Here is a 15,650-nt window from a genome sequence, read left to right as displayed (position 1 = left end):
GCCTACCTCCAACAGTTCCGCCGGCCACCCCAGAGGAGAAGCTGCCCATAGTGTGTGAGTTGGTCAGTCGGGTTGCAGTGGATGACACATGCACCAGGCCCGCAGCAGCTGGCACGGAGCTGAACAAGGACTGCAGCACAGAAGAACCAGCCACGGAGCCAAGGTTGGCCTGCAGGGACATGGGGCCCAGGGTGAACTGGGGCGCAGGTGTGAAGGTTCCCAGGAATGGCCGGTGCGCCTGTGTGGCAGGTGTCGTGCTGCCTGTGGAGGATGCTGCAGTGGCAAGGCCGGGGCCACCCAGGAGGCCACCAGGAGGGACAGCTGTAGCAGAGATGAAGAGGTTGTGGCCGCCCTTGCCAGCCCTGCTGTGCTGCAGCGTGGCTTTGTCCGTGGGCCCACATAAGGGAGGGCCAAGCTCGCCTGGCTCCTTGCCTGTGCCACCCTCGCCCTTCAGGCTGCCCAGGCCTTCCAGCTGCCGCTTGCTGAGGAAGGGATTGGCCTCTGAGGCCTCCTTGCCACGCTGCGAGGGGAAGTTAAGTGGGTTGCTCAGGCCAGCCACTTCGGGGCCCTTGTGGGGAAGGGAAGCACCATCGTTGAAGCTATGTAAACTGAGGTCTGTGGATGGGCCCCCACTGAAGGCCAGGCCATTGGGAGGATTGGCACCCGGGCTAGGTCCCTCAGTAGACAGGGAGCCAGCAAAGCCTTTTCTTGGGTGAGCAGTAAGCTTGGCCTCAGTGGTGGGCTCCTCCAGGGCTGGCCGGAAGGAGAACAGGGAATTTTGGCTCAAGGCAGAGCCAGCCTGCAGTGGGCTGTCCACAGATTTAGCCAGGCCAAGGTCAGAGATAGGTGAGAAGGTGGATTTCCACTTGCTGCTGTTCACAGGCTCACTTGTGGACATCGGCTTCCTCCCCACCAATCCACCACCTAGAGGGAAGAAGGTAGGGCCTCTGAGGCTACCCTCCAAGCTGAGCAAGGAACCAGCACTAGGTGTTTTACATGCATGCAAGATATTGAGACTAGGCTGAGACAGGAGACACAGGGCTATGCAACTTGCAGCCACCATGGCACATCACACCACTGGGCTCCCTGGATTGAAGGCCACAGGTCCCAACTTTCCCAAGGAAGTGGGCAGGACGCAGCAGTCACACAGGTACCAGTACGACATCAGCCCAGCAGTCTGCCCCACACAACACTCACTCAGTGCCCGAGACAATCTTGTAGGCAAGGTTGCCTGAGCATTAAGACCTCCCAGCACCCAGTTCCAGGAGCTGTACTTGTCACTCACCATTTTCCAAGGCTTTGGGAGGAGACTTGCTTTCCAAGGAGATTGTGGCAATCCTCCTCTCAATTCTATTAAGGGAGAAAACATTAACTGAATGCAAGCACTTCCAACAGGCCATAGGACCCAGCAGTACACAGCTAAGGACGGGAAGGTGTAAAGGAGCCTGGGGCACCACGTAGAAGCCCTTTGCACAGAGCCAGGGCAAGGCTGTGTGTGTGTGTGGTAGAGGGAGAGGTGCATGAAGAAAATGGTGTGCATGTTGGGAAGTGGCCTGTGTGAACTTCCTATCCTACTCTCAGAGCATGATGGTCATAGCATGGCTCATAGGTGGCACTGTATCTAACAGTGACCCAGTCTGTGGGTCAAGGTAGCCAGGACCATGACATATTCCAGAGACAACACAGAATCCTCTGGGTGGGCATTTCCAACTGCAGTGCCAACCTCAGGGCAACACGTTAACAGAGCTCCCACGCCCTGAGGACACACAGCAAGGAAAAAGTGGGTGAGTGCTGAATGCCCCCACCCACTAAGGTTGAGGAAGAGGGTACAGGGCACCTATCTCACAAATGAAGACCATGGTGACCCAGGCAAGCAGTGAGGATACCCACACACAAACACAGGCTTGGCACCACTGTCCACCAAGGACAGCCCCAGCAAGAGCCTGTGATGGCACAGGTCCATCACTGCCCTGTAGAGGCTGAGGCGGGTAGACGGAGCTACAGCCCCCACTCCACTGGCTGCATGCACACTCACCGGGCACTGCTGGGCTCGTCCTCGGAGCCTGGTTCCTCATCTGAGGTAAGGGGAGAGTAGTGTGCCCCATTGGCCTGGCTCAGGGGCCGTTCTTTCCTGAGCACAGGAGGCTGGTCATGGTCCTGGTAAGGGAGGGGCGAGCTCTTCAGGGAGCTCTCGGGGGATGAGATGGCTGTGATCTCCAGGGGTTGGTTGATGTTGCTCACCTGCAAGATTGGGATGACAGCAGATGCACATGGACCATGGGGACTCCCATACTGAGGCTTCTACTCCCAGCCAGGGTCTCAAGACACCAGGGCATGTCTGTCCAAACCAGCAAGGCCCTCAGCCAATTCCTGTCCCCACACCACATCCCACACAGTTCATTCCTGGCTATGTCCTCTGAGCCCCAGCCCATGAGACAAGCCGCCCTGAAATCCCCAACAGCTGGTGCATGGGCAGAAGCAGCCAGACACCCACCAGCCTTGAACAAATGAGGTGTGCTCCCACCCTGTACTGAGGCAGCCTGCTCTCACCATGGAGTTAAGATTGAGGGGGGATCCAGAGGACTGTGTGAAAAGGCCGGCAACTGTTGGCAGGGCCCGGCGCTTGGGGGATACTCCTGCATTCACGTTAGGAGTTGTGGCTGATGAACGCTTCCTCCTGCTACGCTTGCGGCTGTCCTGTCCATGGCTCTGCCCACTGTCTCCACGGGTGCCAGTGGTCAGGGGACTGTGCTTGGTGGAAGGAGACTGCTTGGTGCTGCCAGCACCAGCTGCAATGGTGAAGACGATTCTCCTCTTAGCTTCGCCCTCTGGGTCTGAAAAGGCTAAATCAGAGGGCAGCTCCCCTTTGTTGGCGTCAGGCAGTGGGCCCTGGGTGACTCCACCCAGGCGGGGACTAGCAGAGAGCTGGTGAGTGGGAGAGGCAGGGCCAGAATTACGGGTCTGAGGCAGCAGAGGTGGGTGCTGAGGAGTGGTGCTGCGCGGTCCCACAGTGGCAAAGAGGCTTCCAGTGCTGGGGGACTCATCAAGTGAAGTCAACTCGGCTCCAGAGGTCAGAGGTGCTGGGCTGCTGGCCAGAGCCCCACTGATGGCCACAGAGCCAGCGTAGGAAAAACCTGCCATCAAGAAGGAGGGTTTCAGGCTTGAGAGATGGTTAGCAGGTTAAGATGCTTGCCTGCAAAGCCAAAGGACCCAGGTTCAATTCCCCAGGACCCACATAAGCCAGATGCACAGGGTGGCACATGCATCTGGAGTTCCTTTGCAGTGGTTGGAGGCCCTGGCATGTCTACTCTCTCTCTGTCAAAAAAATATGTAAAAAAAAATTTTTTTTTAAAGGGGACTGGTATTGGGTGTTGTGGCACACGCCTTTAATCCCAGCCCTGGGAAGGCAGAGGTAGGAGACTCACTATAAATTTAAGGCCACCCAGAGACTACATAGCGAATTCCAGGTCATCCTTGGCTAGAGTGAAACCCTACCTCAAAAAAAAAAAAAAAAAAAAGAGCCAGGCATGGTGGTGCACACCCTTAATCCCAGCACTTGGGAGGCAGAGGTAGGAGGACTGCCTTGAGTTCAAGGCCACCCTGAGACTACATAGGGAATTCCAGGTCAGCCTGGGCTACAGTGAGACCCTACCTCGAAAAAACAAACAAAAAAAAAAAAAGGGAGGGGGAGCCTGGATAGATGGTTTCACATTTAAGGCATTTGCCTGCAAAGCCAAAGGATCCCCATAGATTCTCCAGGACCCACATAAACCAGATACACAAGGGACACATGCATCTGGAATTCGTTTGCAGTGGCTGGAGACACTGGTGTACCCATTCTCTTCCTTTCTCTCTCTCTGCCTCTCTCTCTCTCAAATAAATAAAATATATTTTAAAAAAAAGGATGGACATGGTGGCGTACACCTTGAATCCTAGCACTCAGGAGAGGCAGAGGTAGGAGAATCACCATGAGTCTGAGGCCACCCTGAGACTCCATAGTGAATTCCAGGTCAGCCTGGTCTAGAGTGAGACCCTACCTCAGAAACCAGCACCCCCCCCCAAAAAAAAAATTTAAAAATAAAAAGTCTGAAGATCCAGGTTCAATTTCCCAGTAACCATGTAAAGGCAGATGCACAATGTGGTGCATGTGTCTGGAGTTATGTCAGCAGCAGAAGGCCCTGGCGTGCCCATTTTCTCTCTCTCTCATGAAAGCCAGGTAAGCTTGGGAAGTGGGATGGACCTGGCAGTTCCAGAGCAGCCTCATAGCAGGGGGAGGTGTGAGTGGGCTGGAGCTACAGGCAGGGTGAGGGTCTGCTCCCACTAACTACTGTTCCCAATGACTACTGTTCCCTCCTGTCCACCTCACCTGAAGATCCCAGAATGTCAGCCACAAATGCTTTGGCCCCATCTCTGATCCATCCACCCTAGGGCCATGTGCTTTTGGAATTTCTTGGAACAAGAGCCTGGAGACTAGTTTCGCGTGTGTTGGGGCAGGATACGTGAGGTAGCATGTGCAGTGAACCACCACTGGCATGCATGGTAAGGCTCAGTGGCCAGCAGTGACAGAGTCCTGTCCCTCCATTTCCCTTCACACTTGACGCCTGGGATAATACACGGTGGTGGTTTGATTCAGGTGTCCCCCATAAACTTAGGTGTTCTGAATGCTAGGTTCCTAGCTGATAGGGATTTGGCAATTAACACCTCCTGGAGGCAGTGTATTATTGGGGCAGGATTATGGGTGTTATAGCCAGTGTCCCCTTGCCAATGATTGGCACACTCTCCTGTTGTCCACCTTATGTTGGCCAGGGGGTGATGTCCACTTTCTGCTCATGCCTTTGTTTCCCCTGTCATTGTGGAGCTTCCCTTTGAGTCTGTAAGCCAAAATAAACCTTTTTTTTTTTCTCACAAGCTGCTCTTGGTCAGGTGATTTCTGCCAACAGTGCAAACCTGACTGCAACATACACCATCAGAAGACATTCCCAATCCTACTGCTACATATCCTACTGCTCACTTAGCCGCGGGGCAACTGTGTGGTGTGGATCAAAGACCTCCAGAGGCCTGCAGTGCCCCAGATATTGGGTCAGGACATCTCTAGAGGCTTTAGCCTGGCAGGAACTCCTGATAGCAGTGTCCCACACAGAGCTAGACCAGACCAAAGATGATAGCTGGGCAGATGGAGAGGCCATCTCCAGCAGCAACATGCTATCAATTATAGAGCCCCTTTCCCAGAGCCAGAAATGAAGGTGTTGGCAATGTTGTGTTGTGTCCCTGTCTATACCAGGGACATGCCACCTCTTTCTCCTCAAACAGTAACTGCCAATTTCACCTGTGTCAGCACAGGTTGGCAGACTCCAGCCATAGGGTGGCAAATACATAGCAGAAGTCCAGTCCTCACTGAGACCCACCCCACCCTCTTTAAAAAGTAGCAGGAAGAGGCTGAGTTGGGCTGGGCCAGTCACCTGTGGGCACTGGGGCGAGGCTCCTGCTCCCCACTGTGCCCCCTACACCGTGGGCAACTGCACCAGTCTGCTTTTCAAGCGTGGACGAGGAGTCTCGGGTCTGCGGCCCAGGGCTGGGAGTGCTTCTCTGTAAGAGAAAACCCACCACATCAGGGTCAGCGGGACAAGGAAGAACAGCAGGTGTCCAACAGAGATGGCGGCCAGGCATGCTGCAGACAAGGAAGGACAAGAGCAGGATTGCACTGCATTACAAGAAAAGTGCTAGGGAGGGCTGGAGAGATGGCTTAGTGGTTAAGGGCTTGCCTGTGAAGCCTAAGGACCCCGGTTCGAGGCTCGGTTCCCCAGGTCCCACGTTAGCCAGATGCACAAGGGGGTGCACACGTCTGGAGTTCGTTTGCAGAGGCTGGAAGCCCTGGCGCGCCCATTCTCTCTCCCTCTATCTGTCTTTCTCTCTGTGTCTGTCACTCTCAAATAAATAAATAAAAAGTTAAAAAAAAAAAGTGCTAGGGAGGCAGCTTGTTGAGAAAGCATTTGGGGGCTGGAGAGATGGCTTAGCGGTCAAGTGCTTGCCTGTGAAGCCTAAGGACCACAGTTCAAGACTCAATTCCCCAGGACCCACGTTAGCCAGATGCACCAGGGGGCGCACGTGTCTGGAGTTTGTTTGCAGTGGCTGGCAAGCCCTGGTGCGCCCATTCTCTCTCTATCTGCCTCTTTCTCTCTGTCATTCTCAAATACATAAATAAAAATGAGAAAGCATTCGGACCTAGAATGCCAGGCAGGCGTGGTGGCCTTCCTGCAATCCCAGCACTCAAGAGGCACAGGCGAGGTCCTCAGATCAGACCAATCAACAAGCTCTGGGTCAGGTGAAAGCACTCTTCTCAGTAAAGAAGGCAGAGGACTAGAGAAATCGGCTTTGCAGTTAGGAGTACTTCCTGTGTAAGCAAGAGGGCCTGAGAGACCAATCAAATTCAGTCTCCAAGACCCACATAAGCGGCTGTGCGTAACCACGCCCATAAGTAACCCCAGTACTGTGGTAGACAGACAGGACAATTGCTTGGGCTCACTGGTCATTTGTTCTAACCAAAACTATCATCTCCAGGTTCAGTGAGAGAGTGTACACAGAGTGACAGAGGGCATCTGACAGTCACCTCTGGGGTACACAGTACAAACATGTCTGCAAACCTGTGCACACACTATACAAACATATACCACACACACTACACATGCCAAGAAAAAGGATCTTGGAACAAGCTTGGATGATTGAGGAACAGCTGCCCAGGGCAGTTTATCTGAACATGTCAGAGGATCCCTCTCATTCATCTACAGGGCACGCCTTTAATCCCAGCACTTGGCAGGAAGAGGTAAGAGGATCACTAAGAATTTGAGGCCAGTATGAAACTACAGAGTGAATTCCAGGTCAGCCTGGGCTACAGTGAGACCCATGGGCTAGCATGGTAGTACACACCTGCCATCCAAGCACTCAGGAGGTAGAGGCAGGAGGACCAGGCCTTCAAGGTGACCCTTAAGAAAATAGAGAGTTGAGGCCAGCATGAGCTACTTAAACACTTATCTCAAAGCCAAACAGAGGGCTGGAAAGACAGCTTAGCAATTAAGGCACATGTCTGCAAAGCCTAAGGACCCAGGTTCGATTTTCCAGGTCCCATGTAAGCCCAATGCACATGGTGGCGCATACATCTAGAGTTTGTTTGCAGTGGGTAGAGGGCCTGGCACACCCATTCTCTCTCTTTTTCTCTCTCTCCCTCTCTCTGTCTCTAATAAATAAATAAAAATAAATCTTAAAAAAAGAAAAAAGAAAGCCATGGTGCCACTGGCCACTAGAAGCCACTTCTGGCACATGCCAGTCAGAACTTAAGGGGTTCTCTATACCCTGCCACCTCCTTTGACCCCCACGCACACCGGCGATCCACTCTCAGTTAGCTAGGATTAGTGTGGCTCCATTCCCGTCAGCCCTGGACCAGCAGCAATATTTAACAGGGTACCACAGAATCAAGATCAAGGTACGAGGAAAGATGGCTCAGCAGTTAAGCACACTACCTATACCAGCGGAAGGTCTGAGGGAGCCTCCAGAACTCCCAGAAATAGCAGGGAATAGCCACACAATCTGTAATTCAAGTCCTGTAGGGAGCAGACTAGAGAAATGCTGGAGCTTGCTAAAGAACAGCAAGCTCCAGAATCCATGAGACACTTGATAAGGAAAAGCAGGCAGGTGAGAGATGGAGGAGGATGGCTGATGTTTTCTTCTGGTTGCTGCAGACTAGTGATAGGCCACTGCATCAATACATACATCACTGCATATACCGCCCCCACACACAGCATCAAACAAAACTTATTAAGACCAAGGGTGCACCCAACCACTACTCTCACCCCCCCACAGTCCACGGGCACCACTCACCGCCCGCTCGGCACGGCTGGGTAGCACCACGCTGGCTAGAGGGATGCTGACGGGCAGCTTGTTGGGCTGCACGGTGCTGAGTGGGATGCTGACGGGCAGGCTGGTGATGGTCTCCCCGTGACTGCTGTAGGTACGCTCCTTCACCACCTGCCAATATACACATGTCCACCCAGGCCCAATCATGACCCAGGCCAGAAGCCATCTTCAGGGCCTCTAAGGCTGACAGTCCATATGAGGTTCTTGGTCCTACAGTGGTAGCAGCTCTCAGGCAATGGGCATTGTTAGACCCCATGCTGAGCACCCTCTGGACATTTCCCAACTCTCTTCCCCCTGCTTCCAAGGCCTGTTACCTGGGGGCAGCCAGGCCTCACAGACCTCCCCCACCCCCCCCGCCACTTTCCTCTCTATCCATGCACACCCAGAGCAGAACACACTAGACCCCTGGACAACGCTCATAGCCACCCCCAGCACCATATGTGCATCCCAGTTCATCCAGGACACAGAGCTGCCCAAGGGACTCTAACACACCTGCCTCTGCAACCACACCACACACCACAGGGCCTGCTAGTGCCTGTCCCTGGTCTCCCCAGGCTGCTCCTTCCCAGCTCCCTAGCCTCAGGTTGCTCACAAGTAAGACTGCCTATGGAGCCCCAGCCTTCAGGGCAGCTTTTCCTAACTGATGCCCTCAGTCCACCTCTGCCAGGCACCCTCACCTTCTCGCTGCTCTTCTCTGTGGCTAGAGGCAAGGCCCCAGGGGAGGCAGGCCGAGGATCCTGTGGACTCAACTTCATGCTGCTGGCCAGACCAGGGCTGTGGTACGGAAGGCTGTTCTCCTTGCTGTGCTCTGCTCTGCACCAGAAGTGCATGTGTCATTTGAGCCATGTCCATGGACCAGTAGGCATGCAATGGTGGAGGCCCAGGATCAGTATTCCCTCCACCCCTTCCAAAGGGATGTGCTTCAGCAGACAGAGGGAACCCCCAGTTGGCTTGGGAAGTGGGCAAGCATGATGCCAAGCCTCTATCTACCTGGGCACTCACCGAGGGTGTGGTGGCTCGCTGGCAGCAGCCTTGGTGGCTGTAGCATGGTCCTGACTCAGATGGCGCCTCAGCACAATTTTGGCAGGCGACAGCCGGGTATAGTCTGGCAAGGCCAGGCCAGATAGCTTTTCCAGCCGTGGTCGGCTACTGTGGTTAGGGGTGCAGGGAACTACTTCCTGGTCCAAGGGGGAGGCTAGGTACTGGGGCGTGTTCTGCTTGGACGAGGGCCGGCTGGGACCGCTGCAGAGCTCAGAGCCAGCAGCATGACCATTCATGGAGAGCTCAGGGCTCATGCTGCTGAGATGCGGCAGAGACAGCTTGGCGCAGTCCAGCTCCAGGTGCAGGCGGCCCACATCAGCCTCTGGCTCACGGCTCAGAGTGTTCTTGCCACGCAGGTGCAAGGACAGGGCATCATCAGGCGGCACACAGGACTTGAGCTGCAGGAGCTCCTGCTGCCGCTGGCTCTTCTCCAGCTCCACAATACTAATCTGAGGGGTGAGGGCACATCACAGGCCAGTCCAGGCAAGCCCAAATGCTTGGACCCAGAAGAACACCCAGGAAGACACAGGGACAGACAATGCAGGAGATGGCAGTGTGTCTGCCATAGGACAGTGGGCCTCAGGGCTCATTAGGAAGCCCATGTCCAGTGTGACCAGTTGGGTCCAAGAAAGAATTTAACTAACACAACCCCTTAGTGTCAAGGATGGACAGGACAATACACTCCAACAGGAAGAAGGCACAGAGCTCCCAGAAAATATAATGAGGGGTCACGACACTCTAATGCTTCTGTGCTCTCTTCTAGAAGGTGAGCCATCTGACTTAACGACCATCCATCCCCAATGCTATCTGCTGGCAAGTGCCCACAAAGCTAAAAATTAAAATCCAGCACTAAGGTCTCGAGGCCATGCGAGGGGTGAGTGCCAGCCAGAACCTTTCACCTGCTGGCCTGTGGACTTCAGTAACCAGGCAGGCAGTTCCTGCATAGATGCAGACTCACCTGAAGCTCCAGGCAGTGCCGCTGTTTCTCGGAGATTTGGCTCCGCAGGGCCTGTTTCTCTTTCCGTAGGTTCTCCAGGGACAGTGTAGACCAGTCCAGCTTCAGCTCCTCACACCGGGCCCTGAGCTGTGGGTACACGGGCAGGTGTCTCAGTGGTACTCAGCATAGGTGACATCAGGGAAGGCTGGGAAATGAGAGCTGTGCTCTCAGTGCACTATGCCCATGGGCCAACTCAACCTCCCATCCTAGTACCAGGAGCCAGGGCTCCACACTAAATGCTAGCTGAGAAAAGCTCCTATGACCCAGCAAGAGACACAAAGTGGTGAATGAGTAGTCCCTCTCTTAGCACCCAGCTCTGAGACAGGAATGACCTGAGGAGCCTCTGAACTTACAAGTGCAAAAGAGCTCCAGAGCCCTAAAGCAAACCAGGGGTAGGACAAGCACAACCCTAGAACCTCCTGCTGCAGGGTAAGTTGGGCCATCCCCTTCCCCCAGAAGGGACCTCCTGGTCACCCCCAGAGTCATGGAACTGAGCTGACAGGCCTGAGCCTACAGAATCCCACTCAACCCGCGCACCAGCTGCAGGCTCTGGCTCCGAAGCTCGCGGTTGTCCCTCTCCAGCTGCTCCGACTGCTCGCGCAGCTGCTGGTTGTGAGCAGAAATCTCCTTCTGGGCCTGGATCAGGTCGTTGTAGGTCAGTGCCTTCACACCCAGCTGGGGATGCAGGGGACATGGCAGAGTGAGGGGGACCCCAGTGCATAGGAGCACAGGGGTGAGCTTGCAGCTGGATAGAAGGGGCCTTTTGTTTCCCCAGAGATACAAGGCAGTGGGGGCCCACATATGGCTGAGAGGAGGAGTCAGGGGGATGATGGCACCCTGTAACCCTACCCTAAGATATAGCAGGGCCACACCCACTTCCCAGGTTCAAGGCCATTCCATCAGGACACTTTCACAAGCTGGGCAGAGATTGTGCCCTGGCCTTGGCCCACCCCAAACTCTGGTCAGACATGGTGAGGTCCTCAGGTTCTACCCCAGGGTGGCCATGGTGGCCCCAGCTCTACCTCGTCCAGCTTCTGCTGAAACAGCCTCCGGATCTCCTCCTTCTGAGCCTGGCAGTGACCAAAGAGCTGCTGTGCTGTGCCCAGTAACTGCGTATTCCTCTCCTGTGGGTAGGGCCAGGCCACACTAACTCCAGGGCCCACTGGGAAGCCCATTCCCCAAAGGCTACACTGAGCTAGGAGCCAACACTCACAGCACAGACAGACAGCACAATGTACCTTTTCCTGGTCCAGCAGCTGCTGCAGGTTTGCCTTATACTGTGGGGTCTTTGTGTATGCCAGAAACTGCAGGTACTGAATCTTGAAGGACTCTGAAGGGTCACAGAGCATGTAAGTAGGGATGACACACCAGTCTGCAGGGGCAGGAGCAACAACCAGGCATCCCAGGAGCCAAGTGGGGCTTATTATCTGGACAGCATGGGTAGCTGTAGGGTCACACCCACCTGACAGCATGGGTGGCTGAGGGATACACCCATTCTGACTATACCACCTCTCTCCTCAGCCCCATACCACAGAGCTTTCTTATTCAGCAGTGGACAATCCTACACTTCCCATCAGAGACCACCCAAGGGGGGAAGTCCTTACTGGGTCATCTTCTACACAGTGGGTCATTTTCTATGGGGTGTACTGGGCTCTGCAGGATGCTAAGCACTGTCCTAGGCCTTCACCTACTCCATTCCAAGAACTGCCCTTCCCCCATTGGGATGGCCACACAAGTCCACAGACATTGCCTAGGGTCCCTGAGGTAAGTTGGCCTTGATCACTTGCAGGGGCCAATACAAGCCACTATGGAGCCATGCAGAGAGTCTGACCCAAGCATGTCACATCCTCAGTGGCTGCTGTGAGGGCAGAGCCATGACCCACCTAGCAGCTTCTGCAGTGCAGGCGGGGTGGGTGCCACCAGCAGTGAGTTGGGGGAATGCAGCTGCGAGCTCGGAGGTAGCTGGTAGAATGGGCTGTGAGGTGCCCTATAGGAATCTGCAGGAGAAAGAGGCCCCTCGTCAACCACCACCATGCTCCCACTCCCTCTACTGCAGGCAACATCCCAGCTTGGCAAATCATAGGCCCAATTTGTCGAGACCACAGAAGCCGTTCCACAGCTCCTCTTAACACGACCAATCTTGAGAACAACCTGCCCAGGCTCCCTGTGCTGTGGCCTCAGGCTCTTATGTGAGTGGCAGGGGCTTCAGACGCCAAGGGAGAGGAGGACCAGGGCTCACCCTGGGGCGAGGAGGCCTCGGTCGGGGCAGCAGTTGGGGTGTGCAGCAGTTCCAGTGTAGTCTGGCCCTTCTTGGCCTTACGCTCGGGGTTCGCAGCACTCATCTTCTTGGGACGCCCACGCTTACGACCAGCCATTTTCCTCCCTTTTTTGTTTAGCTTCTTTTTCCGTGCTTTTGATGGAGATGGCTTCTTCATGGCAGTCACACCAGCTTTTTCTTCCTCAGCACCAGAATCCTGGCAGACAGAGGGTGGGCAGTCAAGGTGGATCATGATGGGGCTTGGGTGTGTCCATAGAACAGCATCATGCAGAGTGGGTCCCACACCCGCAGACAGCCATGCGCAGCAGGGCACCTCACCATGGGGGCCTCAGCAGCTGCCACTTTGTTCTCAGGAACCTTGGTGGGGGTGGTGGCATTACTCTTGTTCTCTCGCTGCTGCCGGCGCCTGGCTGCCTCTTGCTCCTCCTGAAAAAAAGAGGTCAATGAGTGTGCAGAAGGTGCTGGAACCCGGCACTGCCACATCACAAAGCCACCAAAGTTCACAGTTGCATGCCCAGTCAGTCAGGTCCAGACCCTCTGGGGTCTCAGCCCAGCTTTTCACCCCAGAGTCTGTTGCTTGAACGAGATCACAAGGAGCCACTAAACTAGACAAAAATGTGGGACTCGCTGCCAGCATGGCTGATTCCCACACTTCATAAGTCCTGTGTCCCCTTTGTGCCACAGCATGGACACAGTACCAGAGGGCAGAGCAGGTGAGGCCAAGGCACAGCCTACCCAATGGCAATGTTGCACATCTATGTCCTCTGGGCAGACACACCATGGCTGACAAAGTCAACATAACTGTCTGCACAAGGCCCTCATAAGTTTGGGCTAATAACCCAGTGCTACCAGAATGAGGTGGCTCACAAGGACCCCTCTTCAAAGACAGACAAGCTGCTCATGACTGCTAGGGTGAGAGAGATTCTCACAGTGGAGCAGGTACCCCACACGTTATTTAGACTCATTAGGTCACCAAGCGTAGTGAAATTATTTCTTTGATCTGTTGTTAGTGTCCTAACTGCAGTGAAGTTCAGAAAGTTCATCCCACATCCCAGCCCACCTGCCAACCTCCAATTCTCCATAAAGGTCACTAGGATAGACATGCTCACACTTCAATGGCAAGTAACCAGGCCAATGGGCTTAAGAAGTGCTTGTGACACAGCAGACTATGGCCCAGCACTCTAAAGTTGTAGGGACAGGGACTTCCCCACCTTCTCCAAAGGGGAATTTCAGGGTCTTTCTGATTATATCAGCACCCAGGCATGTGTGGGGACCACAGGGCAGTGTTATTCATCAGTGCACTCAGGAAGACACCAGGTGCTGCCACAGACTGTCACCCATGGGAGCACAGTAACCTGACTACCACCAATCAAGGGCAGCAGGGAGCCCAGCAGGACAGGATTAGGGACCACCCACCACACTTATACCCAGCTGCCGCAAACCTGAATCATAGCACATGACCAAGCAGAACATAAACACACACTTACCCTGAGTTTGGGATTTTTCAAACTAGAAAAGTAGTTTTCAAGCTAAAAAAGAGAGAGAGAAAAACTTGTTAAGCTGGGTGTGGTGGTGCATGCCTTCAATCCTAGCACTTGAGAGACAAAGGTAGGAGGATCACTGTGAGTTCAAGGCCACCCGGAGACTACCGAACAAATTCCAGGTCAGCCTGGGCTAGAGCGAGTCCCCATCTCGAAAAAAATAAAAATAAAAAACTTGTTAAGAGTGAGTCCTGGGCACAGCTGGAACGAAGCCTGATCCACAAATGACTTTAGATAGTACGTGTTGGGATGCAGAGGCAGAGCCCTGTGGGGAATACCAAGAGTGTCACCAGATCCTGAAGGAGGCACTCCATGAGTGAGGTGACAACCTGAAACTACTGTCCTCATCTTCCCAAGAGACAACCAAACACACGTCCTGGCCAGGGAGGTAATGGCCACCTTAGTCAGTTCTGGGCCAATCTGCAAAACTGAGGCCACATGTAGGAGACCCACACCTCAGCTCAGGAGTCCCATCTCATGGCCCCAGGCTGCTCCCTAATGAAGGAGCTAGATTTGGCTCTGAATGCGGGCAGGACACACTGATGAGAAGCACCAGGACCCAGAAGACCCTCTTAGGAGCCCAGAGGCCATCAGGACAGGGAGAAAGTGGAGCCCACTAAGATGGGTAGGAGCAGGGCCCTGAGCATACATGAAGGTGGGAAAGGAAGGCCGATCAATCACATGCCAGTCCAAGATACATCAGAGGACCATAGGGAAGACTCACCTCACGTAGAAGGAGCTGGGAATAGGGGCAGACATTACAGGCCATGGGGTAAGTAGGCCAGTATACTATCAGCCTATACCAGACAGAATATACCAACCAACCAGGGACTGAGAACCAGAAACTGCATGTGGTATGGCATGTGGTGTGGCCTGTGGTTTCAGCGCCTGCTGCAGGAAGGAAGGACAGGGGTACTCACTATGGTGCGGTCGATGGTGTGTAGGTAGTAAGAGACTGGCTTCCCCGTCCACGACACAGAGCCCTTCAGGGGCGATAGCTCCACAACACGCATGATGGTGCCTATGTCTGCCAGGGAAAGTGACAGTTAGGGTGCAGCTCACTCGTGGCCACCTGGACTAAGCCCCAGAAGAAATGCTGCCAGAGGCATGTTAGCATGACTACTTCAAGGCCCTGGCGGCCAAAGAGGGGTAGAACCCTATCTACTGCCATCCTCCTCCTTCCTAGGTCAGTCCCTGGGGCACTCCTCCTCATCACTCCTCAAGTCTGTGCCCCTAAAACCCAACACAACAACCAAAGAGAGCTAGGAGAGCAGCACCTGACCAGCTGGTAACTGGGACCAGTTAGGAACAAGATGGTACATCCAGCCGAGGGGAATCAGAAGGGGCAGGGCATCTAGGGAATGATTAACACAGGAACAACATAGTCTGGGGCCATGAGGTCAACAGCTGAAGGAACAGGCATCTCCTAAGCCGAGGAGCTGAGAGCTTGACCTGAGATAGTCCACACCAGGTAACACCTCCTCTCAAACTTATACGTATTACCTACTGTAGATCTATCCCCCGCCCCACAGACAATGATCTAGCCCAGAGATCCAGTGCCATCCAACTGCATACTGGCAGTATGCAGTGACCCACATGAGCATGGCTAAGAGCTTACCACTCAAGTTTCTACTGTTGATTCTGAAGTTCAGAGGTGCAAAGGGTTTTGAAGACACAATTCGGCCGCCTGAAACATAGAAGCCCATTACTGCCAGGAAGAAATTAAACCTGCATCAGGCATGGTGGTGCACGCTTTTAATCCCAGCATTTGGGAGGCAGAGGTAGGAGATCACCGTTGAGTTTGAAGACAGCCTGAGTCTATATAGTGAGTTCCAGGTCAGCCTGGGTTACAGTGAGAAAAAAGAAAAAGAAGAAATACCACATG

General features: G+C 54.1%; 1 protein-coding gene across 4 annotated transcripts in view; it reads right to left on the bottom strand.

Annotated features, from left to right (window-relative positions):
• The window catches only part of Dot1l (DOT1 like histone lysine methyltransferase), a 51,281-nt gene that overhangs the window by 3,771 nt on the left and 31,860 nt on the right, over positions 1-15,650 (bottom strand). For 3 of the 4 annotated variants that reach the window (XM_004654911.3, XM_045134892.1, XM_045134891.1), the window contains 18 exons: positions 15,384-15,452; positions 14,686-14,792; positions 13,712-13,753; positions 12,543-12,650; positions 12,186-12,420; positions 11,830-11,943; positions 11,185-11,276; positions 10,969-11,070; positions 10,484-10,621; positions 9,908-10,033; positions 8,911-9,398; positions 8,586-8,721; positions 7,873-8,019; positions 5,460-5,586; positions 2,551-3,134; positions 2,036-2,241; positions 1,286-1,350; positions 7-924 (listed from right to left, as the gene is read on the bottom strand). In XM_004654911.3, the coding sequence (XP_004654968.1) occupies positions 7-924; positions 1,286-1,350; positions 2,036-2,241; positions 2,551-3,134; positions 5,460-5,586; positions 7,873-8,019; positions 8,586-8,721; positions 8,911-9,398; positions 9,908-10,033; positions 10,484-10,621; positions 10,969-11,070; positions 11,185-11,276; positions 11,830-11,943; positions 12,186-12,420; positions 12,543-12,650; positions 13,712-13,753; positions 14,686-14,792; positions 15,384-15,452 (3,804 nt within the window). The remainder of the gene's footprint in view (positions 1-6; positions 925-1,285; positions 1,351-2,035; positions 2,242-2,550; positions 3,135-5,459; positions 5,587-7,872; positions 8,020-8,585; positions 8,722-8,910; positions 9,399-9,907; positions 10,034-10,483; positions 10,622-10,968; positions 11,071-11,184; positions 11,277-11,829; positions 11,944-12,185; positions 12,421-12,542; positions 12,651-13,711; positions 13,754-14,685; positions 14,793-15,383; positions 15,453-15,650) is intronic. The other variant, XM_045134890.1, reaches the window with a different exon arrangement.

The sequence above is a fragment of the Jaculus jaculus genome, chromosome 15 (genome assembly GCF_020740685.1).
Source record: "Jaculus jaculus isolate mJacJac1 chromosome 15, mJacJac1.mat.Y.cur, whole genome shotgun sequence".
NCBI classification, from domain to species: domain Eukaryota; kingdom Metazoa; phylum Chordata; class Mammalia; order Rodentia; family Dipodidae; genus Jaculus; species Jaculus jaculus.
The sequence above is the reverse complement of the archived record's forward strand: the minus strand, read 5'-3'. Positions and strand labels throughout refer to the sequence as shown.